The following is a 27,629-nucleotide window of genomic DNA, read 5'->3' as shown; positions in this document are numbered from 1 at the left end:
TGAGGCACCGTCCTATATATATATATATGTTATAGGACGGTGCCTATATATATGCATATGCATATATATGCCTTTGGTATGACTTTACCAAATATTTAATAAAAGAAATTAAAGTCAGTTATTTTTATTTAAAAATTTTAAAATATGCCTCAATGGTAGTAATTTTATTATTATTTTTTAGCTTTATTTATGTATTTTGAGAGAGAGAAGGAGAGAGAGAATTCCAAGCCGTGTCCGCATTGCCAGCACAGAGCCCAATGCAGGGCTCAACCCCACGAACTGTGAGATCATGACCTGAGCCAAAACCAAGAGTCTGATGCTTAGCTGACTAAGCCACCCAGGCACCCCCAAATCAGTTATTTTTAAAATAGCCTAGTCCAGTGACTAAAATATCTAAGAAATAGTCATCTTTTCAGTTTGGTTCAATTCAGTTGTAGCAGCAGATTTAATTATGCTAGATTAACCATCCTTACTTTTCTTGCAGTCCAGAGTGTACAGGAATATGGTGTTTTCTAAATTGTCTTTTATTTCTCTCTTGTTTTAGGTGCCTTTAAGCCCTGCGAGTACTTACTGGGAAGTTGGATGATCCGTCTTACCGTGTGGTTCATTTTCCTGGTTGCAGTGTTTTTCAACCTGCTGGTCATTTTAACCACATTTGCATCTTGTACATCACTGCCTTCCTCCAAACTGTTCATAGGCCTCATTTCTGTATCCAACTTATTCATGGGAGCTTACACCGGCATCTTAACTTTTCTGGACGCCGTGTCCTGGGGCAGATTTGCTGAATTTGGCATTTGGTGGGAGATTGGCAATGGGTGCAGGATAGCCGGGTTTCTTGCAATTTTCTCCTCCGAAAGTGCCATATTTCTATTAATGCTGGCAGCTGTCGAAAGAAGCTTATCTGCAAAAGATGTCATGAAAAACGGGAAAAGCCGTCGTGTCAAGCACTTCCGGGCTGCTGCCCTTCTTGCTTTTCTGGGAGCTGCAGTGGCAGGCTGTTTTCCACTTTTCCACAGCGGGGAGTATTCTGCCTCACCCCTCTGCTTGCCATTCCCCACGGGAGAAACGCCATCTCTAGGATTCACTGTAACCTTAGTGTTGTTAAACTCCCTGGCGTTTTTATTAATGGCCATCGTCTACACAAAACTGTACTGCAACTTGGAAAAGGAGGACCTTTCAGAGAACGCACATTCTAGCATGATTAAGCACGTTGCCTGGCTCATCTTCACCAACTGCATCTTTTTTTGCCCCGTTGCGTTTTTCTCCTTTGCGCCATTGATCACTGCGGTCTCCATCAGCCCTGAAATTATGAAGTCTGTCACTCTGATCTTCTTCCCGTTGCCCGCTTGCCTGAATCCAGTCCTCTATGTGTTCTTCAACCCAAAGTTTAAAGACGACTGGAAGTCACTGAAGCGACACATTACCAAGAAGAGCGGATCGGTGTCAGTGTCCATCGGTAGCCAGGCTGGCTGCGTGGAACAGGATTTCTACTATGACTGTGGCATGTACTCGCATTTGCAGGGTAACCTGGCCGTGTGTGACTGCTGTGAGTCCTTTCTTTTGACAAAGCCAGTGTCCTGCAAACACTTAATAAAATCACACAGCTGTCCTGCATTGGCGGTGGGTTCTTGCCAAAGACCGGACAGCTATTGGTCCGACTGTGGCACGCAATCCGCCCACTCTGATTATGCAGACGAAGAGGATTCCTTTGTCTCGGACAGTTCGGACCAGGTGCAGGCCTGCGGACGAGCCTGCTTCTATCAGAGTCGAGGATTCCCTTTGGTGCGCTATGCTTACAATCTACCGAGAGTCAAAGACTGAACTGGTGTGTTTGTAACTGTTTCCCCCATCAACCAAAATCACAGCATTTAGAGAAGAACCCTGGTCTGACCTTTCATCTGGGAAGCACTTCTGGGATCACTGCCTGGTGTGTCACTTAGAAGGAGGAGAAGGGGGGCAGTTGATTTCTGAAACCAGACGTTCTCAAGGAACAAGTGCCTAACCTGTCAGTGGATGGAAAATGCAACGTGCAAGCAATGTGTGGTCTGTTTGGAACAAGTTTATAACTTGAAAAATTTTATGTATATCATAGCAATATCATGTTAGGTTTTCCTGATCCATGAGAAGCAGATTTATACCGATTTCTGAACTAAGCACAAGGTGAACAACAGCTGTTAATATTTTTTTAAGAATATTTTAAAATGTGATTTTATGTAGCTAAGAAAAAGTCTTGCTAATTTTACCTAATGGTTCGTCATTAATCTCAGGACAACTTAACTGCAGGGCCAAAAAAGGGATTGTCTCCCAGGTAAAACTGTGAGAACAGAAGAGAAGGCATCGCCTGATTGCATTTTCTGGTCCCATCTTTCACATAACAGAATCATAAATTCTGTTTAAGTGATTTATAAACCTAAAACCTGAAGATGTTTTTAAAACAATATTAACAACTGTTAGATTTTAAAAGAATAGCTGAACGTGTGTTTTCAGTGGTCACGCTTCGCTGTGGTGCAAACCCAGTAATTTTGCCCTCAGTGTCTTGTGACCACACTAGGAAAAAGTAAAGGACTCATTGTTGTGTGGGTTTGGTAGATTTGGCTAAACTACTAACTGATATGGGATTTTAATAGTATCTGAGAGACTTGATGGCTCTGTGGAATGTTCTCGTTAAAAAACATTTCATTTCTTAGTTATCATTGGCTGAACCGACACTTTCCAATTTTGTTGGTATGTTATCTACATATAGTTTGAATTACGCAGAAAATAAACAGTGGTAAATTATTGTATTAAGTTGGAAGAAATTGGGAGTAATTATGACACAAAGCACTTATAATTATTTCTTAGTGAGCTGGATTCTCCTGAACCTGTGTTGTTACATGGTAGCTTCCATACATTTTCCCCTTACTGTGATTTAAATACGAAAGAGCCTATGCTACAGTTCAGATACTGTGTCCTTGTGAGATAAAACAAATCTGTCATTTAAGAAAAAGAATAAAGCTTAGACCTATGTCTTTAACAATTAAAAATTTTACTTGATTCTTATCCATGGACTTTTGACATGTCACTATGTGGAGTCTTAAAGTTATGTTTTTTGAACCATATGCTAAATCAATAGCAAACCCACTGCCATATTAGTTATTCAGGATATACTAAAAAACATTAAGCTAGTTTGCAGTTTAATAGTTAAACTGTATATAATGTGCATATAATGAATTTTTATCTTATGTAAATTATTTTTAGAACACAAGTTGGGAAATGTGGCTTCTGTTCATTTCGTTTAATTAAAGCTACCTCCTAAACTGTAGTGGCTGCCAGTAGCAGAATGTTAAATTGTGGTTTATATACTTTTTTTTTGCCTTGTAAATAGTCTTGGTTGTACATTGTCAGTGTAATAAAAACAGAATCTTTGTATATCAAAATCATGTAGTTTGTATAAAATGCGGGAGGGATTTATTTACAGTGTGATGTAATTTTGTAAGGCCAACTATTCACAAGTTTTTAAAGTTGCTATCATGTTTGTTTATTTACACATCTGATAAATATTAAATCATAACTTGGAAAAAAATCTAGCTAGAAGTGTTTTTTCTCCAAAATTCAAGTTACCGAAAACTTTACATTTCATTTAAAACATAGAATAGCAGATACCTCAACTATAGACTGTGCTATACATGTAGTGGGAAACACTATTGCATCTTGAGTCTGAATGATAACTCGTGGAAAACAAATTGTGAAATTTAAGAGACTACCATTAATTAGGTCTTTGTTTAAAAGCAAATGATTGGGGTTCCTAGCTAGCTTAGCTGGTGGAGCGTGCAACTCTTCATCTCGGGGTTGTAAATTCAAGCCCCACCAGCTTGGATGTAGAGATTACTTTTTTTTTTTAATTTTTTTAATGTTTATTTATTTGGGGGGGGGGCACAGTGTGAGTAGGGGAGGGGTAGAGAGAGAGGAGAGAGAGAATCTCAGGGAAGCTCCATGCTGTCAGCACAGAGCCTGATGTGGGCCTTGAACTGAACTCACAAATGGTAAGATCATGACCTGAGCTGAAACCAAGAGTTGGCCGCTTAATGGACTGAGCTACCCAGGCATCCCGGATGTAGAGATCACTTTAAAAAACTAAATAATAAAAGCAAATGATTAGTAATCCATGATACCAAATGTAGTCAGTTGCCCAAATGCTTAGCTATAAATATTCACAATCATCAAGCCCTAATTTTACAGACGAGAAAATAGAGGACTTGATGAAATTTAAGTGAATAGCTAAATCCTACACAACAGATAAGAAAGCAAACCAGTACCCAGTTCTTCTTAATGTGAGACATCGGCTTTTGGTTTTGTTCATTTGTTTTAAACTTAACTTTGTGTCTGGAATTTCCATAACAAAAAGAGTAGTATAATTACCCTTCCCATCACCTCAGCCTTCACCCCAGGTACCCATCACCCAACTGTGGCAATTATCAACAGCACATGGTAAATCTTGTTTCATCTGCGTCCCATTCACTAACTCGCTCTAATCCATCTGCCCCTTGGATTATTTCTTGTCATCTATTTATTTATTTTGAGAGAGATGGAGAGCGTAAGCAGGGGAGGGGCAGAGAGAGACAGGGACAGAGAGAATCCCAAGCAGGTTCCACACTGTCAGCTCAGAGCCTGAAGTGGGGCTCAAACTCATGAACTGCAAGATCATGACCTGAGCCTAAATCAACAGTTGGACATCTAACGGACCGAACCATCCAGGCACCCCTACCCCTTGGATTATTTTGAAGTGAATCTAAGACATGTTTCATCTGTAAAGTTTCAGTATGTCCAGGGATAAATTTTTAAAAGTTGCCTAATTATTGCTACAAGGCTAACTGGTAATGGTGTTATTTTTGTAACAAAGTCAGATAGGGATTTTTAAGCAAAAGTTACTCTTGTACGAGGTTACAAAGTCAGCAAAAAATAAAAATTTATCTCAACTGTACCATGAAAGTGAAAATGAGTAGTAAGTAGAGAAGTTACCAAAAACTTAAGTGGGGGGGAGGCCTTCTTTTGAGCTTATTTATACATGTATATATAATTCTACCAAACTTGATTATGGCTTCTCAGTCACAGTAATGACAAGGCACTGTAAGAAAGGAGACCACAGGACTCAATTATGTTCAAGCCCCAGCACCAATGCCATGGATCTCTTTGGTTCATTATCTCCAGTGTTGCTACAGCACAATGCAGTAGATGGTCATTATGATGATTCTCAAGACATCAAGGGAAGGACATAATTTGTTTAGTCAAACATTTTGAGGAGGCAGAAACGTATGACATTTTAGATTCCTATACCAAGAGGTCAAAGTGGAAAAGTTTGGGAGTTTAAATGACACAATTTATCATTTTCCGTTTTCTCTGTCAGGTCCTATGCCAGAAACTTTGAGAATTAATGACACACTAATGACTGGGAGATAGGTTACCTCCCTGTTACAAAGGAGTAAGTTAGGAAAGCCAAAGAGCTTGTTTAAGGGAATCTCATGAGTAAGAAGAAAATCACTGATTCAAATCCAGGTCCCCTTCATACTAACACTTTTATGGTTTTTCCTCCTCTGCTTCAGGGATGTCAGATTATGTTGGGAATAGTTTGTTACCTCCGATGAAGCCCTGAAGTGGCCCGAGGCCTTTTAATGCTGTTACTGATTCTAGGGAGGTTCTCATAAAAGTCTTAACCAGATCTGCCAATATTGAATAACAGAAGTAACTCAAGAAGTACAGAATGTAAACTCCACTAAGCCAGTTTTATTTCTTGATTGACTATATTACCACAGTTAAATTGATCTAATTTTCTGCCATTTTCATTTTGTTTTTACTGAAAATTTTAACAAAATTAACAAAAATTAGCATTCCACTAAAATAGTTTCAACCATGTCATACTTTATTAATTATAGCTACTGCCTTGTGAATTGCCCTTGGTTGCTATTATTTCTGCCGTACCTCATTCTCATGTGTCAAATTTTGCAGATCTAAATTTCATCAAAAATTTTCTATTACTCTTTGGTCAATAACAAATTTTGTGTGCTGTCTTAGCCTTTGTCACTTTTCAGTCTGATATTTCTACTAGTAATATGCACCATAAGCTGGACCAAAGCCATATTTATTTACAAGTGTGCACAGTTTTGTCAGCATGAACAAAGCATCCAGGTTTATTGTCTATCACTTCTTCCTTGCTACCTTCATCCCTATTCCCAGTACCTGAAAAGGACAGTGCTCCTTCCGAGGTCTCACCAAAAAAATCATAAAATGCAGATCACATAATATTTTAATACGATGATTCTACTCCACAAAAGAATGAGGAACGTGTGAAGGCAGGGCTTTTACTCTATCTTTAGTGCTTAGCACAGCCCCTTGTAAATTAGAAGCTTCAAAAAGACCTCAAAATTCACATGCACCGACACACTAGTTACTTAAGATGTCAGGCAAACGAGGTGCTACCCAAAACAACGGAAGATTGCCCTCAAAGAGCATGCTTGGATACACTTGGAAACTTGGATAAAGTTCGCTCTCCTCTCCCCATAAAATATGGCTGTGTGCGGTAAGAAATGACTGATCCTTAAAACCCTGACCTGTTAAGTATACGGCGGTAGTTTTGGCTTCCGCCTCTTGCTCTGCCTCGCTCAGTGACAGCACATTTCTTGTACTACATGAACAGCAAACGAGGGACGCGCCCCGCACGCTGTCAGCGGCGGGCAGAGGGAGGCCCGGGCGCACCGAGCCGCGCTCGGCAGGCGGGGACAAAGCCCTTGCGGCCTCCACGCGTCGCCATGGCAACGCGAGGTCTGCGCCCGCCGGGATAGGCCGGCCCGGCGCGCGCGGGGCCTGCTGGGAGAGCACGTCCCCGCCGCCACTCTGCCGGTTTGAACTTGGCGGGCACGATGTGGGCGGCCGGGCTGTGGGGGGCTGCTTCGCCGGCTTCCGACGCTTGGTCCTCGGCCGGCTGCAGGTCCAGGTCTCGGCCTTCCTCCGGCCCCTTCTCCGACCTCATGGCGGGCGCCCCGGGGCAGGGGCCGGAGACGGTGACGGTCTACTCGCCGTCGCCGCCGCTGAGCTGCAGCAATTCCACCATGTCACTGTTGTCTCCCCTTGGCCACCAGAGCTTCCCGTTTGACTACGACGATGGCGACGGGGAGGATGAGGAGGACGTGGAGGAAGATGCTCAGGATTCAGAAGCTAAGGTGGCGAACCTGAGAGGAGTGGAGTTACAGGGGTGCGTCAGGTAAACCCTGGGCCACGGGCCGGTACTGCCCCTCTCAAGATCCCTTAGACCCTTGCAAGCGCCTTCTTCTGGCGGCCAGACACTCTCCTGGCGCCCGCCTCGGGGCCGTGCAGGCCCCTGCATTCTGAGGTGCCGCTGCTGTTTGCATGTAGAGTTGTGGGCCAGTTCTCACACATGCCTGCAGATTTTCTAGGGTTCTAAATCTCTTTAACTGAGAATATGATCGCTACAGTCCCTGTGCAGAAAAACGTACGTAGTCTCAAAAACACAAAATTTTCCACCATTTCAGGAGTTTCCTGAATATTCACAAGTCAGATTGTGGACACCAGAACTCTTGTTCAAACCCTTAACACCAAAATTCTTTCCTGCGCCTTGGTAGTACCTGGGGTTATTTTGAAAAAGATCTGATTGCCAGTGAAGGAGGTTGTAGTAAAGCAGTATTGCTTTGGGGGCCATAAATGAGGAGCTGAAACATAGATTAGCAATGTCCATCTCCGCATCCACAGACAAGGCTGGGTCTGGTCTGACCACTCACTGAACAGAATAGAAATCACCGAGTCAGTGCTAGAACCAAAGAGATTATTAAAATCACCTTTTTTTTTTTTTTTTTTTTTTTTTAAATTTCTACAATTACTCAGCAAACATCTAGTTTGTGCCACATACTAATCTAGATACAGGGGACCATAAACAAGATAGACATGGCCTCTACTCTCATGAAATTAAAGCCTACATGAATTTATTGTACTCATTTTACAGATAACAAAACTGTGGCTCAGGATACAAGTACAAAGTGGGATTCAGAGGCACCCACCTAGCTATTAGCAGAGCCAGGCCTAGCACTGAGGTATACCGATCAGGTTCTGTCTTCCCTATGCGACATGCCTATTATTATGAGCTGTATAGAAACAAGAACAAAGGGCCTATCCCTGCAGGAATAACTTTCTGAGACAGGCTGAGTAATGCAGGTTCCTTCTGGAGTAGGCTCGTGCATCATCTTTAGAAAACACTCACAAGTTTCTGATTATCAAGCTGTGTAAGGCACAATACAGGAGATCTCAGAAATACAGGCCAGAGAACGTATGCTTCATGTGTAAGCAGCAAGGTAGCCCGCTTGAGGGTAAGGCCGTCATACCCAGAATGCGTGGATGGAATATGGAACCATATGAGATGACTGCTATACACAGTCACAGCAGTGAGAGAGTAAAAGTAAGTACATTGGGGGAATGGAGGTCAGTAAGAGTAACCAAGCAAGCCACTTGTCCAGACTGGTTGTAGCAATAAGAAACAGGCCTCTGATCAACCTGATAGTGGTTCTTGATGATAGAGTTTCGGGAGTCCATTCTCATGTGGGTCATCATAGGCATTCTTCAGGATTGAGTTGGTCCCAAGGATTTTTGAAATAATTTTAAGGCTTTGGAAACTACCTTCTGAATCTAACCAACAGGGCTGAGCAGTGTCGACACAGTTTAGCAACCTATGGAGGAGCGATGGTTATCAAAACCACAGAGCAGCTACTGAGACCTTGCGTTAGCTTCCAGGAGCCAGAGCCCTAATCAACTGGAGCTCAGGAGAGGAGCCAGACATGTTTTATGTCTCACTTTAGCCAAAGCCCAAACAAGCTGGTAGCATCTCAGGACTAAGGCTTCCCTCCTTATCGCTGCCATATCACAGCTCATTCCCTATGAACCAAAGGGAATAGGTAGGATATGGCCTGGAAGGAATACACAACTTGCCAGGCCTTGTGGGTGGCAAGTGGCAGATGCCTATTAGGTGTTCAATAAATGTGCTGAATGAATGCCTAATTCCCACTCCTAGAGAACACGTAGATACAGTGGCTGTCTTCAAATGCTTCAGAAAACCTAGCATTTCCTTTCAGGAAAGTGAGTGTTTACAAAATTTCCTCATTCGTCCTCCCTACCTCCAACCTTCAGTTGGTGCCCTGGACAGTTTGGGGGTGAGGTGATGAGGAGAGCAGGCAGCCCGAGCCATAGTCCCAGCCCCGGTTCTAGCAGTGGGCATTCTCTCCATGGACCAGGGAGTATACCCAGAGCTGTGTGGGATTGTATGCCTTGTGCCCATTGTTCATCTGCCACAGGGATAGACTGAGGCATCAGGTGCGCATGGTGAGATGAGCTCTGGGTATTTTAGGTGTTCATAGAGCCATGCTTAGAGGATGGCTTCGAGCGTGTTGGACGGGACTGAGATGAAGCTCACAGTTGACTTCAGAAAAGATACTGAGAAGTATTTTCCTGGAGTCTTTCATCATATGCCTTGGGCCTTCTATTTATTCACCTTTATCCTGGTTTTTATATCACTATGTGCATTAGGAAAACCATGCCTTAATAAATGTCTTAGTTGTAAAAAGCTGCTTATTAAGCCTCTTTTGATTATGGGTAGAGCTGTAGTGTATATGCTGCACATTTTGTAGTCTATATGATATCATTTGTTAAAAATGTTAAGGCAAGACATTTAATATTTAAAGTGTCTTTTTTTTTTTTTTTTTAAGAAAAACACTGATCTCACCCTTTCAACAAATATTTCTTAGGACCTTACTATATTCTAGGCCCTAAGCTAGACTCTTGAAATAAAAAAATGAGTTAAAACATGCTTTCTGTTTGTAGGGAATTCATAGCCTATGGCAGAGATGGACAAGTGATAGACAGCCCAAGGCACTTAGTCCAGATATTTTGCAGAGTTAATGCCTGAATTGAATGGTTTTTTTTAATGTTTATTCATTTATTTTGAGAGAGGCAGAGAGGGCGAGAGGGGGAGGGGCAGAGAAAGAGAGAGGGAGAGAGACTCCCAGGCAGACTCTGTACTGCCAGTGTGGGAGCAGACACAGCACTCCATCCCACGAACCCAGAGATCATGACCTAAGCCAAAATCAAGAGTCCAGACGCTCAACCAACTGAGTCACCCAGGGGCACCCCTGAGTTGAATCTTGAAGGGAGGGTAGGATTAGCCGAACTCCTCCTCCTACAAAATGACATGCACCAAATGCTCACTGAGTGCCCGGAATCTGTGTTAAGTGCTGTAGCAGAGATTGTCTCATGCAGTAGCACCTGTGAGGGAGCCTCTGCTCTCATGTCCATGTGCTGGATGAGAACAGAGTATTCAGTAGGTTCAGAAATGTACTTAGCTAGGAGGAAGCAGGTAGAGATTCATCCCAGACATTGTATTTCCAAACCAAGCTCTTGCATGGCTCGCCCTGGGGAGGTGGAGGCATTTCAGTTTTAGATGAAACTGCGGAGCACAGGGACATGGCGCATTCATCAGTCTGCTTCAGTGCAACAAGACCGGTAGGGTCCAGAGCAGCCATTGGCAAAAGAGGCTGGGAAGACAGGCGGGAGCCAGTCCCTGGGTGTCAGGCTATAGAGTTTGGATTTCATCCTGTGGGCAGGAGCCACAGAAGACCCTTGAGGTAGGGAGTGACATGATCGCATTTGAAGGCTGAATCTGTCAAGAGTTGTGGAAAATGGTTTGAAACGAAGGCAGAAAGGCTGGCTGTGTCCACCCTGTGGTGGTAAGATTGGGAAAGAGGAAAACGGCTTGAGAAAATTGAAAGAAGCAGAAGAGACATGACTAGGTAATGGCGTAGGTGTGGGTGGTGGGGGCACTAATGTGGACAGGGAACAGGAGGAGGAACACAGGTCTGGGTTTCTGGCGTGGCTGGCTGGGTGGCTCTTGGTCCTCTTCACTGAGGTAGGATTTTAAGAGAAGTAAAATTTTTCTCGGTGGAGAGGGTAGAAGAGGATTAGACGTGTTTGCCGCTGATTGATATTTAGGTGGAGCTGTCTGTCAGATGGTTGGAAATATGTCTGTAGCTCAGGAGAAAGATCTGGCCTGGGATGACTGATGTGGGCACCATCCGCACCTGGTGATAGTTGAAACTGTGGGAGCCGATGAGGTGTTTCTTCAAGACGGAGAAGGAAACGTTCATATGAGAAATAAAGAACACATCAACAGTGTCTCTTTCCTGCCAGAATACAAATTGCATGAGGACATGGATGAATGAATAGCAGGAAAAAAAATGAGTAAGCCGGAGCTGTGAGGTAGAAGAAGTTGTGCAGAGCGGTGGGCAAGGCAGTTGGTTGCCTGAAGCAGGAATGTTAAAGAGACAGAGGCACTGAGTCTATAAACACCTAGTCTTTAGAGCTGCCTTGGGTCCTGAACAACCTTTCTCTCCTTGGGTCCTAATGGTTCCGCTTTTGCTAAGTTTTATGAGGCTTGTGTATCTGGCTGAGGCCCAGTATTTCTCCTCCCCTCCCCTCTTCTCTTGAGCATGAATGAGTACTTATTTTTCCACGTACCTAAAAAGAGACAGACTGACAGAGGTGCATAGTGGAGATGGAGGTCACTAAACTGGGGAGTCGTAAACACCCTGTCTGAAGAATGGCAAAAGGGAGTCAACCAGAACATTAAAGAATATAAGAACCATATATATTTTTTGGTAACTTTAACAGAAAAGTTGAGAATTTCTGGGGCAACTGGCTGGCTCACTTGGTAGAACACGGGACTTGATCTTGGGTTGCAAGTTTGAGTCCTACTTTGGGTGTAGAGATTACTTTAAAATCTTAAAAAAAATAAAACAAAATTCTGTTTACCCTTCACCCAAAATCCTTAATTAAAAAAAAAAAAAAAAACACCTTTTTTGTTTATTTTGAGAGAGAGACAAAGCATGAGGGAGGGATAGAGAGAGAGGGAGACACAGAATCTGAAGCAGGCTCCAGACTCTGAGCTGTCAGCACAGAGTCTGACACGGGGCTGGAACCCACGAACCATGAGACCATGACCTGAGCCAAAGTCAGACACTTAACTGATTGAGCCACCCAGGCGCCCCCAAAATCCTTAATTGTTAACACATTTGCTTTATCATTCTGAGTGTGTGTGTGTATATACACATAGTCTCACCCCCACCCCCACCCCCCTGGGACTATTTAAGGGAGGAAAAGGGGAAAGTCTGCTCCAGGATCTGATTAGGTTCATTTGTTGTAATTAGTTGTCCAGATGAGAGATTTTTTTTTTTTTTAATGTTTATTTATTTTTGAGAGAGGGAGGGACATAGCATGAATAGGGGAGGGGAAGAGAGAGAGGGAGACACAGAATCCGAAGCAGGCTCCAGGCTCTGAGCTATTAGCGCAGAGCCCAATGCAGGCCTCAAACCCATGAACCACGAGATCATGACCTGAGGCAAAGTCGGACATTTAACTGACCGAGCCACCCAGGTGTCCCAAGAGAGATTTTTAAGAATAGAAAAAAAAAAAAAAAATGTTGTCATTGAGCCAAATGGATTGGTATAGTTATCCCAATGGGTTTTTAAATAATGTGATTTTAGGTGATGAATTCAAAGGCAGTTTGATAGATAACTAATTCCAATATTGGACTTCCTGTTCATGATTTTTCAAGTGTATGCTTATATATAATTAAGTTCATATGTATGTATTTATAAAAATCACAGTATTATAAATACATTTAGTATATATTATACTGCTTTTGCTGTGTAGTTTCAGTGATTTTGACTGTTAAGCCAAAGAGGTTTGAATACAGATGCTATAGTGTCCTCTCTCTTGTAGCGGTGTGGTTGGGTCAGAAGATAACCAAGAACAGAAACAGGTGTGCCTACCAGAAAGCCACCTGACACCATGGGAAGTGTGGTTTGTTGGCAAAGAAAAAGAAGAACGTGACCGTCTGCAACAGAAGGCTCTGGAGGTAAATTAGACAGTATCGTTTTTACTGAATCTATGAGTTCACAAATTAGAGCTGCTGTCACAAGTAAAATGTTAATATTATCCCTCAAAACAAAATTTTTCCGTTTCTTTGTATCAGTTTGCTATTTCCGTTTTAATCTCTCTACTTGTAGAAATAATACATTCATCATAAGAACATTTGGAAAATACAGCTAAGTATAATGAAGAACATGAAAATCTCTAATTTTACCACCTAAACATAACCAATGTTAATATTATTGCATATAGCCTTCCAGATTTTCTGCAGTGTAAATTAAAAAAAAAAACTACAAGTGTGTATATTAAGACATATAAAATGGAGCTTCACCATATGTACATTTAACTAAAGTAAATGCAACTGCATTTATTTGGTAAAATTTTTAAGAAAAAAGAGAAACCAAAATTGAAATAGAGACAGAAACCTACCCCCCTATCACTCAGAGCATTTGGCCTAGGGTGAGTGTGTGTGGGGAGACGGGAATCTGCTGGGCTTTCAGGGTTTTTCAGTTTCTCTGTGCCTTGCTGCCTTACTTGTGGGCATTTCTGTGTTTGTGATTCTCTCTGAACTCTCACTCTCCAAACTCCTAAAATAGCGTGAGATACATTTTCACATGAATCCTTTGAACTCTTCGTATTTGCTGCTGAGAACCTAGCAACGAATTTGGAGGATTTGGAGGATTTGGAGGATTTGGCATCCTGTAGTTATTCACTATCTGGATTCTCCCTATCTGAACCTAGAAACCAAGTAGATCTGAGTGGTAAGGGGTATGTCTTATTTCTAATGAAACAGCATCAAACTCTTTTGTAACCTTTTTTCCACCTGTCATATTGTTAATATATTTCTGTATCATTGAATGTGTTTATGACATCATTTCTAAATGGTTGGCTAAGATTATTAAAATGTATTTTAAGTGTATTAGATATATACTAGAATATAATTAACTGGTTCACTATTGTCATATATTTAAATGTAATCTATTAGTAACTATGTTGCCATAAAAATCCCTGGATCTAAAGCATTGCTGTCCATGATCTTGTAATAAATTTTCCATATCAGTTTTGTCACTAGTTATTTCTGTGATGGATTTTGAACCGTGTAGGCAGTCACATATTCAGGGGTCGTGGCATGATTCAATGATTGTAGAAACCAGTGTATTCTGCTGTGTCCCTGTTGCATGATGTTTGTAAAACACAAATTTATTCCTGGAGAAGTGCACAGTAGTACTTGTTTCCTCTTAGAAGGGCATGGGACTTGAGAAAGATCTTAAGATTTGATGCCAGGTGGGCTTGTTTAAACTTTTTCGCTTCAATTTCCTATCTGTACGATAGGAATAAAAATAATACCTGTGTCACAGGATTTTTGTGAGGTTTAAATGAGACAGAATATGGTGACTGGTATTGTTTTATTGGTATTGTTACTGATAACATTGCTATTTGTGGCCTTTCTAAAGCTTTTTCATTTATTTTCAGAATTAATGTGATTTATTGAGACCCCAGAGTTTTAGCCTCAAATTTTAACATTTCTAATTCCATTATTTAATGCAGTAGCTTTCAAAATATTTGTTCCTGGTGAGAAATATACTTTGCTTCATGTCATACACAAATGCATACATATACGTATCTGAAACGATGTCTTGATTTTGTGCAAAATCTGGTATTCTATTCCTTCCTTCCTTCCTTCCTTCCTTCCTTCCTTCCTTCCTTCCTTCCTTCCTTCCTTCCTTCCTTCTTTATTTATTTAGAGCGTGAGTAGGGAAGGGGCAGAGAGAGAGAGAGTACCAAGCAGGCTCCGTGCTGTCAGCGCAGAGCCCAGCATGGGGCTCCATCTCATGAACTGTGAGATCATAACCTGAGCCAAAACTAAAAGTCAGATGCTTAACTGACTGAGCCACTCAGGCACCCCTTTATTTTTTGGTTTTAAAACCCACAGATTGGTTTTAGACTCAGTTTGGAAAACACTGATCTAGTGAGCCATTGGTAAAGTGGAGTTCAGTTTATGGTATTTAGCTTTATCTCCAACCTAGAGATTCACTTATTACATTAAGGAAAGGAGGAATCCCTTCAAGTTATTTCAGAGTCAGCATACAGTAAAAGAAGTCAATTAAATTACAAAAAATTAAAAAGGGAGCCTGAACTTTGGAGTCACATAGAACAAGCCTAAAATTTTAGTTTTGCCATTCTAACTGTGACCTTGGGAGAGTTACCCAATTTCTCTGAGTCCCAGTTTCTTTATCTGTAAACCAGATGTTAGAGAGGCAATAATAGTGTGGTTAAAAGCATAAATTCTTGAGCTGTACTTTCTGGATTAAAAACTTGGGTCTTGGGCATATCCTTAACCTCGCTCTGCCTCAATTTCTTTATCAATAAAAGGGGGAGAATAATATTGACCTCATAGTGTTGTTATGAGGACCCAAGTGAACATAAGGAGATACCCTAGTACATAGGAAGCATTCAATGAAAATTAGTTGTTATTATGTATTAAAACAGATGATAATAATAAATCCTGAAGATTTGTTTTGAGAACAGATGAAAATAATGAGTATAAAGTCCCTACCACAATGATTAAGCAGGTAGCAGGGTATGCTTAGTTGAAAGATTAAAATCTCTTCATGTATTTAGTACTTTGAAGTTTCTTATGGCTACATCATTAACTCTAAACCAATTAAAATATTTTAGCATGAATCTTAGTGTATCACTCATGCCAACGGTATAAAAACATATAGGCCCACTACTCACTTTATAAGTTTATTTTACGTTCTTGTGATATTCACATTTATTTTCATGCCTTTTCCTTGCTTTGTTTTGTTTTTCTTTTTTTCAAAGATTCCATTTTTTTAAGGAATCTCTACATCCAACATGAGGCTCAAACTCACATCCCTGAGATCAAGGGTCACATGCTCTGCCGACTGAGCCATCCAGGCGCCCTATTCCTTGTTTTATTTTCTAAGTGATGCTTTTCTTATTTTTCTGTCCTACTTTATTGCATTCTCTAATTTGTTTACACGTCGTACCATTAAAAGCACAGATTATTAGTCATAAGGAACAATTCATTTCAGATTCTTGTTGAGGACCAGAGAGTAACTTTGCCAACGTTTCAGTTCCTGGCAAAGCTGAGACTGGGTCCTCGTTCTTTCAACTTCCAATTTCTTAAGTGTTTTTTCCATAATATCAAGGTGTATTGTAGAAATGAATGGGTCAGACTTAGTATTTAATTTTGAACTTACCCTACTGGTCTTGTTTTTTTCCTTGAAAACTTAAAGGAAAATTTAAAGGATAATTGGGTCATTAAAAAATCATCTCTTCTCCTAAATTTTATCTTAGCAACAGATTTTTAGACAGGCATTTGTTTCAGACATGTCTCTAAGACTGAATTAAAAAACTATTTTAAAAAAATTAAAAATTTTTTATTATTTTTTTTAATGTTTATTTTTGAGAGAAAAAGCGAGTACACACGCAGGTGAGGGGCAGAGAGAGAGGGAGACAGAGAATGTCAAGCGGTCTCTATGCTGTCAGTGCAGAGCCTGATGTGGGGCTCAAACTGTGAACTGTGAGATCATGACCTGAGTGGAAATGAAGAGTCAGATGCTCAACCAACTGAGCCACCCAGGCACCCCTAAAATTTTTTTAAAAATTAAAAAGAAATTGCTTTAATCCATCAACATATGGTGCTTATAAAATTGGTTATATTTGTAACTAATGTTGAGTGATAAATATAGTAAATGTTGAACATTAGTATTATGAAAAACTAGCATATTGGTATTATAGATCATATACATATTATATTTAAATTTTTATTATTTAAAAAACTTACTTAGACTGCCCTAAATTCTTTATAACCTTTAGTTAATTCTAATTTTTAACATTTGCTTTAACATTTTAATACAATCTGTTCTAAATTATAAAAATGATCTAGTGTGTGAATAATCCAGGTGCTTTTTTCTTTTTTTTCCCCATCTTGCCTATGGCCATTTCATTCATTAGCCCTTAATAAAGAAATAGGGCAGGATATATTTAGAGTTGATGAAACTCAAAACTGTAACTTTTCCTGATTCCTACCTTAGTGATCAAAAGTTCTTCGAAAGTCAGCAAAAGCTATTGAAATAAAAATACACATTTAGGATCCTTTTTGGATTTTGGTTTTCCATAATCCAGTGTTCACTCTGTGGGAAAATAACTATAATTCTGTTGAAACTCAGTGGTCTCCCAAAAGACATCCTAGGGTCTGTGTTGGAGAGGACGCTGGCTGTGTCTGGAAAAGGCATGGCCTGGTGGTAAACAGGTGGAGGCTGTCAGGCTGGGAATTCTGAGAGGGGCCGCCTATGTGTTTGTTGGGGAGAGGGGATTGTGTCTCAGAAAGGGATGTGTATTCTGGGGTAGCCAATGACTTGAACAGACATCCTGACAGTAGAGCACTGTTTGAGTCAGTTACAGCATTTTGTCAGTTATAGGTACTTTTGATCCTTCATCTTTAATTCTTACATCAACTAAAATTTGTGAAGAATAAGTCTGCTTTTTTCTCTGAGTTTTTAGTATAGTTACGTGAAGAATCTTAAAAGGGTACATAAATATAATCAATCATATTATTAGTTGTATGTTTAAATGACTACTTTCCTTAAAAATAAAATAAGAGTATTTTGGAAAATTTTGGATATGTGGTTGTCAGATCTGTATCTAGCAGTCACACACACACACTTCTTCTCAGACCTTCTTCCCCTCACTGCTCCTACACTGTGGCAGCCTCCCAGTCAGCTCCCTCAAAGTAGTTGTCCTCCCTTCAAATGCAGTCTGCAAACTTGCAGGGTTCAGAATCATTCCCTTTCCCATGTATTCGTGCTTCGTAGTGTTCAATTTACTGTGCCTGTCTCGAAAGACCTTTTGCTATCTAGTTAGTACGACACTCTGACTTTCTAGTCTGCCCCGCCCTTGTCAAGCCATCTCCTCACTGACCCTCTTATGGTACTCATTTCCAACTACCGTGGTTCACACTGGTTCTCTCCTCTTCCCCTCTCTTCCTTTCTACTTCCTGAACTGTTAAACACAGCCCCTCACAATATGGTGCTTTAATGCTTTCGTATGTAGATTCACATAAGATTGGAGACGTCTGGAATTTTATCTGTATCTCGGTTCTTGCTGTCTTTATAGTAGGCACTGCGTAAAAAAAGTATTAGGTGAATAATCAAGGCATAGCATCTGTAGAGGTAATGAAGAATCCCTTTAAAACCAAGATGGATATTTTACTTTTGGGGTGGTGAGGGGTGTATAGTGTTGAAAAGTTGGAAGACTTTCTGAACGAGTGAGGGCAGCTATTTTCTATGCAGCAGAATTTTAGGATGAGAGGTCATGGAAGACAGGTATCCTGCGACCAGTTGTTCTAAAGTCCAAAAGGTATGTTCTTGGTGTCAAGTTTTATCTTCATTTCATGTATCACACTGGAATTGTCTGACAGTTGAAAAATTGGCCCTCCCACTAGCACCCACACTCAGGTAGGTAGGTCTTTGGGAAAGGGAGGGCTGGGGAGGAGGAGTGAGGTCCAATGAAAGAGATATAAAAGTATCTGATTATTAGTATCTAAGGAGGGAGAAGAAAAATAACCAGTAATTATGGCAGTTGAGTCCTAGGAGTCTAGTTTGAACAGCATTCTCAACTAATGCAGTAATTTAACTGATGAGTGACAGAGTGGTGGCATTCAGCTCGAAGTTTTATTTGGCCATACCTTCTACATTCTTTCTCCTGAGGAAATGCCCAAACGTGTAGATTCGAGTGACAGCAAGGCAGTTAAATAATCTGGGATATGAATGTGGTTTTGTTTTACACTCCAGCAGCTATAAAATCAGTGAAGAAAAATCTGGATTCTTTTTTTTCTTCAAGAAAATTGAATCACTTCTCTACATTTCTTCTTTTGGTTAACTCTGAATTAAAATTTTAATTTAGGGATTATTTAACTCCTGTCCTTTATCTGCATTAAGAATCTAGAAGCTTTTTATAGCTAAAAAAGTTGCAATTCTCTTGAGCTTCTGCCAATAGCATACAGTGATGCCAAAATTTATGTGTGGGAAAGTTGATTTCAATGAGGGTAATTTAGCTGAAGTTTAGTCTAAGAACCTAGTGTTTTGCTGCCAAGCAATTATTTGCATTTCTAAAAAATGACTTATAGTTTTTACCAATGCTTTCTTTTCATCATAGACTAGTTACTGAAGTAAGTTATTGTCACTAATGGTGTACTTTCTATAAAGGAAATTATGTTCTTGTTTAATTTGGTTAATGTCAGACTTGCTTTTAATATGCGATTCAAGTACTTTTATTAAATGTTGCCTTTGTTTGAATAAAAATCTGTAGGAATTAAATCAACAGCTAGAAAAAAGAAAAGAAATGGAAGAACGTGAAAAAAGAAAGGCAATTGCTGAAGAAAAGCACAAGGAATGGGTTCAGAAGAAGAATGAACAGGTAGGGAGAAAAAGAAAATGCACACCCACATACCGCTCCTTTTGCAAAGTCTTTTTCTTTTCATTACTCCTCATAACCTAGGTTTTTGTTATTTTCTCTCAGTTTCTTTCTTCTCTGACCTGATTTTTTTTCCTCTATCTTCATGGACATTTGCTAAGTCTCTGTCTTCTACCCTTTGTTCTCTGCTTCTCTCCCTTTTTCCCTCCTGTGGCTTCCTTGTGTCTTGCTTCAGGTAGTCATGAAGTCTGTATCTCTAGGCCTGACATGCTGGAGTCTTGGGTTTCCATCTGCTCGGTTGGCAGGCAGCTCTAAGCCTGCAAATCTAAAACAACCCATTTGTGCCCATTCTCCTTTGATTTCTGTTATGAGTACTGCTGTCAGCTCAGCCACGTCAGCATAATCAGAATTATATTCATTTGTGTGTGACCCCCCCCCCCCCCCCACCTTTCCTGTATAGTCCCTACTCTCCTGTTTGTGATCTCTTCCTATCTGGTCCTGTTGTATCTTTCAACTTATTTACTGTTTATTTCCCCACACTGGATGTGAACTCCCATCAGACCAGAGATTTTTGCCTCTTTTCTTCAGTTCTCTAGCAGCTAGATCAGTGCCTGGCACATAATAGATACTCGAAAATGTTTGTTGAGTGAATGAATACAACCTCTGTGTCTTTGCCAGACTGATCTTGCTAAAAAGGCAAACGTCATTCCCCAATTCAAAATATATTTTTTATGATTCCCTACCGACCTCTGAATGTTTTCACAATTCTAGCCTGGCTGGTGAAAGATCTTCTACTCTCTGCTCTCTGAGCGGTATCTTCCTCCTGTGGTTCCCTTCCTTCTGTGCTGTTGTTTCTTACTAGCATTCTTCTGGGAGCACACATAAGATTATCGTGGCCCATCTTCTTAGAGTATTAGTTTTACTGGAAATTTTTGAGAGGAAGAGTGTTACTTTCATATTAAAGCAAGCATAGATATTTAATGGGGTGGAATATAACTTTTATATTGTGTTTAAGATACACAATAGATTTCAAGGAAATCTCAATGGACTGTGCTCCCCACTCCCCAGGGATATGTAGTCATGAGAAGTTTTGAGAACACTTCCATTCTGTTTCTTACTTCCTTATTTTTTTATATTATACTTCATCAACATGGAATCTCATCATATCCTCCACCCTACCTTTCCCTTTATTATCCAACTTGAAGTATTTCCTGCATGAATCACTCACTGATTACATGCTTGAAATAGAAACTCTTTCCCTCTCTGAATCCTTGTTCAATTTATATCACTTTGTCATACACTGCCTTGCATTATCTATATATTTTGTTGCTATTTTGTATTATGCATATATCTTCACTTCCTTATAATTTTAAGATTCTTAAGGATAGGAATTATTTTTTACATTATAACTTTTTAATCCAGTATAAGATCTAGCATCATTCTTTGTAATATAGAAAGCATTTTTTACTGGAATGTATGAGTAAATCTATTATCTTTCAGTTTTATTTTATTATTTTTTGTTTCAAATTTTTATTTAAATTCTAGTTAGTTAATATATAGGGTAATATTGGTTTCAGGAGTGGAATTTAGTGACTCATCACTTACATACAACAACCAGTGCTCATCACAAGTGCCCTCCTTAGTACCCATCACCCATCTAGCCCATCCCCGCCTCCTCCCCTTCATCAACCCTGTTTGTTCTCTATAGTTAAGAGTCTTATGGGGCGCCTGGGTGGCTCAGTCGATTGAGCGTCCAACTTCAGCCCAGGTCATGATCTCGTGGTCTGTGAGTTCGAGCCCCGCGTCAGGCTCTGTGCTGACAGCTTGGAGCCCGGAGCCTGTTTCAGATTCTGTGTCTCCCTCTCTCTCTGACCCTCCCCCGTTCATGCTCTGTCTCTCTCTGTCTCAAAAATAAATAAACATTTAAAAAAAAAAATTAAAAAAAAAAAAGAGTCTTATGGTTTGCTTCCCTCTCTCTCTCTTTTTTTTTCCCCCTTCCCCTATGTTCATCTGCTATCTTTCAGTTTTAATACATTCTTATATTGGCTCATAAATTAGACATTTTGAAAATACTTATCTTTTGTTTGTTTCCTATTGTGATTTTTACATATTTAGAATGGTACTGCTTTTCTTATTTGATCCAATTTTATGAATTTAGTCAAATATTTAAGTTACTGGACAGAGTTTTAAATTTTTCATTCTAGTTGTCCTTAACTATTATTGCATCTAATGCTCAATGGAATTAATAAGAGTACCTAACCAATAATTTCAGTAAGTTGAAGATGACATAGCTTTCTTCATCCAGATATTATAAGAAGGAAATTGGCTGGACGTGTGTGTGTTGTAACCATAAACATATTTGATCTTCAGAAGTAAGTTGTTATTATTTTTAAGTTGCTTCATTCCATAATATAACAAGAAAGGGTTCTTTAAGTCTGTGTGACTATTTGCAAGCTCTGGGTGATAATTTTGTGAAGTTTTTGGCTATAAAACAAAACTGTTTTACATGTACAGAATAGTATTCTCTCTCCTCTAAAAGCTTCTCTTATCTTTTAGCTCCATTAAGCTCATTTTACCATGCCAATCAAACATAGTTGTTGTTTTTCTGAGAATGTAAGATACCGCTGAGAGATGATATATTCTTTATTTTAATTAGTGTCAGTAGATCTAATCCAGTTATTTGAGAAAAAATTTTTTTTTTCTTTTGGAGGGAAATGGCTTGTCCTGACATAAATCACCAATTATTGAAAGCAAGAGTCCATAAGTATGAGAATAGTTCAGAAATGAGCCCTGAGAAATTAAATTTATTTATTCTGCAGAATTCTTGTACAAATGAAGGAATAATTGATTACTCTAATTTTTTTTTTTCTTTCAGACCTGTCAGATTTCCTAGTTCAGTCTTAGTTAGATTTACCTCTATTTGTAAAGACTGCTCTCCTGGTTCTTCTCTTCCTGTCTGGCATCTAGCTTTTTTCTCCTCTGTTTACATTTCATGGTGTGTGGTCCCCCACTGCCTCTAGCTTCATTCACATTTTAGCTATATCTGTGGTGTAATTTTCTCTAAGTCATTTTCACTGTGTTCTATCAAGTAATCAGACAAAAAGAATTTATGTATCCATTAGCAAAGTTGGTTTCTTCTAATATGACTGTAAATTGTTATGTCCTTTTCAAATAAATGGCTTATCTCATCTGGTACTCTTAAATTTGTGTGGCCATACTAATTCATATTTTTAGATTTATTTTTTTTTACAGCACGTTATCACATATTTTGTAAAAGGGCTTTTTATTTACCTTCATTGTTTTAAAAAGATTAAAAATAAAATTACTTTTAACTGTTAAGACATGGAACTGATATTTCAATGTAAAAAATTAATTCGGATCAATAAAGCAGATGATTGATAACACTGTTATTCACGCACTGAATACTTTTACACTGTGGCAGATACTACTAGAGGAACCAAAATAGAACTTCAGAAACTTTAAGTAACCAGTTATTTTGTTAGTTTCCTTTAGTTACAAAAAACAAAGGTTCTCTCAGGGCCCCGTCCTGAAAAAGGGAAGATTTATTATTGTGCTCTGTGTGGTATAGAACTGGAGTGCCAGAAAACCTGAAGCCACTTAGTAACCGGCCGCTCTCTCTTAGTCCATCTCTCTGAGTGCCTGCTCTGTTCTTTTGCTAACAGCTAAAGGCATTCCATTCTTTCTTCTCTGGCGTAAATTCTACAGAAAGTCTTTTTGATGTTTTAAAAGAAACATCATTGAACTATAATTTACATACAATAAGATACACCTTTCTTAATTTTGATGAGACTTGACAAACTTGTATACCTGGATAAACAGTGCCACAGTCGGCACATAGAACATTTCCATCACTCCCAAAAGTTCCCTTGCGCCCTTTTGTAGTCAGCCTCTGATCTCCACCCACGGTGGGCCTCAGCTCCAAGGAAACCATTAGTCTCCTTGCTGTGCCTTTGGATTAGATTTACCTTTTCTAGAATTTCATATAAATGGAATAATAGAATATATATTCTTTTGCATTGGGCCTCTTTTGTTTTTAAAATTTCCTGGTATTGATTTTGCCTTCTTTTTTTTCAACAATAAGTATTATATTCTATGTAATTTCACAAATTGTCCATCCATTTGCTAGTTGATGGGAAATTGGGTTATTTCTGATTTGGGGGTATTATGAATAAAATTCTCTGATCACTTATGTACAATTTTTTTTTAAGTTTATTTATTTTGAGAGAGAGAGAGCCCAAGTGGGGAAGGGGCAGAGAGAGAGAATCCCAAGCAGACTCCATGCTATCAGCACAGAGTGCAATATGGGGCTTGAACTCACAAACCATGAGATCAGTATCTGAGCCAAAACCAAGAGTTGGACACTTAACTGATTGAGCCACCCAAGGCGCCCCTGTACAAGTCTTTCTGTGGACATTTGTTTTCATTTCTTGGGTAACTGCTCAGGAACTGAATTGCCAGGTTGTATGGTAAGTATGTGTTTAAAAGAAATTGCCAAACTTTTTTAATATGCTTGTATCATTTTACATTTTTTATGACTATTGTATAAAAGTTCTAGCTGTGCCACATCCTTACCAAAGTTTATATTGTCAGTCTTTTTCATTTTAAGTCATTCTGGTGCATGTGTAGTGGGGTGTCATTGTTTTCATCTCCCTGAGATCTGAAATTTAGCATCTTTTCATAAGCTTATTGTATTAGTCTCCTAGGGCCGCCATAACAAAATACCACAGGCTGGGTAGCTCAGATGACAGAAATTTATTTTCTTATCGTTCTGGAGGCTGGTCTAAAATGAAGGTTATCAGTAAGGTTTGGTTTCTCCTGGTTTGCAAGATGGATGCCTTGTCTCCACATCATTACATGCCCTTTTCTCTGCATGAATATCCCTGATGTCTCTTTCTCCTCTTATAAGGACATCAGCCCTACTGGATTAGGACCTATCCTTATGACTTTAATCACCTTCATTACCTCTTTAAAGGTCCTATCTCCAAAGACAGTCACTTTGAGGGTTAAGGCTTCAACATAGAATTTTGGGGGACACAATTCAGTCTATAACACTACCAACCATTTCTACATCTCTTGTCCTGTTTTTGTCTTGTGTTGTGCTTAAATTTTTGCCCATTTTGTGGAAGGATTGTATGTCTTATTCATAAATTGTAAAAATTCTTTATATATTCCTTTAATTCATTCATATATATCTATATATAGATATACAGATATAGCAAATATTTCTTCCCATTTAATTTTCCTCAGTGGTATTTTTTAAAGGGAAGTTTTAAATTTTCATAAAGTTGATATTTTATTTTTTTATAGCTTGTCGTTTTTGTGTCCTGTTTAAGAAACATTTGCCTAACACCAAGGGGGTAAAAATGTCCTCCATTGTTTTCTTTGGGAAGTTGTATAACTTTAGCTTTTATCTATATTTTAGGTTAATTTTAATGTGTGGTAAGAATTAAGCATCAGGGATTTTTTTTTTTTTTTTTTTTTTTTTGCATATGGATGCTAAATTGTTCTAACACTATTCGTTGAAAAGATAATCTTTTCCCTATTTAATTACCTTGGCACTTTTGTTTAAGATCAATTAACCGTCTAAGCAGCATAGGTCTATTTCTGGACTCTATTCTTTCCCATTGATCTAATCCTGTGCCATTACCACCCAAGCCTATTACTGAAGCTCTATAATTCTTGAGTTTATAATTCTTTTAATCAGAGAGTGTAAATCCTCCATTTTTTCTTCTACAAAATTGTTTTAGTTACTCTGCATCTTTCCATATACAATTTAGAATTTCTCTGATCATGTTTGCTTTAATAAGGCCTGCCACAGTTGGGATTGCATTAAAAATATAGATCATTTTGGAGGAAATTGACATCTTAGTAATATCAAATTTTAAATCTGTAAACATGATTTTTCTTTCTATTTGCGTCATCTTTAATTTCTGTCAGTGATTTTTTTTTTTTTAGTTTTCAAGGTACAGTGGTATTACACATGTTTTGTTAAGTGTATCCCTAAGAATTTCATGGTTTTGGTGATGAGAACAGTTATTTTGCTTATTCCTGATAGTATGTTAATGACTTCCATGTCTGGTTTTGATATCAGAGTACTACTGAGCTCTTAAAATGAGTTTGAATATTTACACTTTTTTTTTCTGTTTTCCAAAATAATTCATGTGGTGATTGGTATTATTTCTTCCTAAATGTGTGATGGAATCCGGCAGTGAAGCTATTCAAGGCTGGAGTTTTCTTTGTGGGAAAGTTTTAAATTCCGAATTGTTTTTACAGATAGAAGGTTATTCAGATCCTTTCTTTTCTTTTTGAATCAGTTTTGGAAAATGGAATATTTTAAGGAATTTGACATTTCATTTAAGTGGAATTAATTGACATAAAATTGTTTTTAACATTCATTCATCTCTGTGTCTGTATGATCTGTGATCTGCCACTTATCTGTGTGACCTTAGGCACATGGCTTAACCTCTTTGTGCCTTCATTTCCCATTTGTAAGGTAAGATCATAATAGTGCTCACCTCATATTGTGGTCATAAGAATTGACATAGTACAAACGTAGAAAGTATATAGAAAAGTAACAGGAAGAGTCAGCACTCAGTAAATGTTAGCTGTTATAATTGAAGACAATGTAGGGACTGGGTTACTCCTCGTTGATGAGTTGTGGAAAAGTCTCATGCGTCAGTGAGCCAGATATGCTACAAGATCCTTTTCAATCTTGTAGCTTTTCTGACAGTAGAGTAGTTAAAATCCAGTATTGTTTCCGTGGAAATCAGATTCTCAGCAAGAAAGGATTCCTTTTTGGAGCTATCATCTGGCCAGCAAGACAGAAGTACACTTAGCAACTTGGGGAATGACTCAGGCTTTGATTTTTAAGACTTGCTTTTCCTGCATAGGACTGGACATATATTGTATGTAACTGATGTTTGTTACTTGGGTGTTAATTGAATTGCTTATATTAAAGTATTCTACAAGATGCTTTCAGTGGAAGAATTTTTTTTCTTAGCCCATATTTCTTTGCTCCGTGAAGGGTGATGCATATGGCATCTGTATTGCATATACTTATGCCTTGCATGTTGTTTTCTACACCTTTGATAAAGAGAGCTAGCCATGTCATTGGCTTATTTAGAATGTGACTATGTTGGTAAATTGTATTCTGAATGAAAAAGAAACAAACATTGAGTTACAGTCCAATTTTTTTCTGTAAAGAGCCAGATAAATAGTTTAGGCTTTGCAGGCCATACACTCTGTTGTAGCCATTCAACTTTGCTGTTGTGGTACAAAAATAGCCATAGACAACAAATATATAAATAAATTGGTATGGCTCCATTTCAGTAAGACTTTATTTACAAATATAGGTGGCTAGTGGACCATATTTGGCTTGGGGACCATTGTTGGCCAACCTCTGATCTGTGTAAGACTTACAAGAATTGTATAGCTAGAGATTTGTCTGTATGTACCCTTTTAGCAGTATCTAATGGTCCAAAATGTTATTTTTTTGTTCTCTGTAACTCACTGATGGAGAAGATTTTATCTAAGTGTTCATATTGGCAAACTGTCCAAGAAATGTAGGTATATCACTCCTATTTTAGAGTGAAGGTCAACATTTATTAAAACATACAAAATTCAGGATAGTCTAACAGGTTGTAATTTCTGTTCACTATCAATATATCTGTATTGAATACCTACTATTTACTTAGCACTGTACAGGCTCTGAGTTTACTTTCATGAGCAGCGTCTTTGTTACTGTTATCATGAAACTTACAGCCCAGTTGGTAGACTAAAATTGACCAGATATGTTACATATTTTCATAAGCCACATTGTGTCGGTCGCTATGTTTCCACCTATTTTAAGAAATAACTGAAGTTTAAAAGATTACTTCCTATAACACTCATTGCTTGTATGAGCATAATTATAAATATTCCAATTAAAACTCCTTCGTTTTTATTTAAGAAAAAAAAAGAAAGGGAACAAAAAATTAATAAAGAAATGGAGGAAAAAGCAGCAAAGGAGATGGAGAAAGAACATTTGCAAGAAAAGGCAAAAGAAAAATATCAGGAATGGTTGAAGAAAAAAAATGCTGAAGAATGTGAGAAGAAGAAGAAAGAAAAGGTATTTTTATTAAAGTGACCAGTTGAGATGTATGGCTTTGGTGTTCATACATGCCAACTATATTGTATAAAAAGTTTCTCACGGAGGGGATGCTCTCGGG

The 27,629-nt window shown here is 38.8% G+C and overlaps 2 protein-coding genes across 11 annotated transcripts in view; both read left to right on the top strand.

Annotated features, from left to right (window-relative positions):
- Positions 1–3,550, top strand: part of LGR4 (leucine rich repeat containing G protein-coupled receptor 4) — a 101,574-nt gene extending 98,024 nt beyond the window's left edge. Inside the window, exon 18 of the mRNA XM_042958100.1 lies at positions 545–3,550. Within this exon, the coding sequence (XP_042814034.1) occupies positions 545–1,821 (1,277 nt within the window). The 3' untranslated portion in view covers positions 1,822–3,550. The remainder of the gene's footprint in view (positions 1–544) is intronic.
- A 3,262-nt stretch (positions 3,551–6,812) lies between these two features.
- The window catches only part of CCDC34 (coiled-coil domain containing 34), a 188,373-nt gene continuing 167,556 nt past the window's right edge, over positions 6,813–27,629 (top strand). For 8 of the 10 annotated variants that reach the window (XM_042958105.1, XM_042958107.1, XM_042958106.1 and 5 more), the window contains exons 1-3: positions 6,813–7,234; positions 12,808–12,943; positions 19,297–19,404. In XM_042958105.1, the coding sequence (XP_042814039.1) occupies positions 6,894–7,234; positions 12,808–12,943; positions 19,297–19,404 (585 nt within the window). In that variant the 5' untranslated portion in view covers positions 6,813–6,893. The remainder of the gene's footprint in view (positions 7,235–12,807; positions 12,944–19,296; positions 19,405–27,629) is intronic. The other 2 variants (XM_042958102.1, XM_042958103.1) reach the window with 2 other exon arrangements.

The sequence above is a fragment of the Panthera tigris genome, chromosome D1 (genome assembly GCF_018350195.1).
Source record: "Panthera tigris isolate Pti1 chromosome D1, P.tigris_Pti1_mat1.1, whole genome shotgun sequence".
Classification (NCBI taxonomy): Eukaryota; Metazoa; Chordata; class Mammalia; order Carnivora; family Felidae; genus Panthera; species Panthera tigris.
Note: the sequence above shows the minus strand (reverse complement) of the source record. Positions and strands in the feature narration are given on the sequence as shown.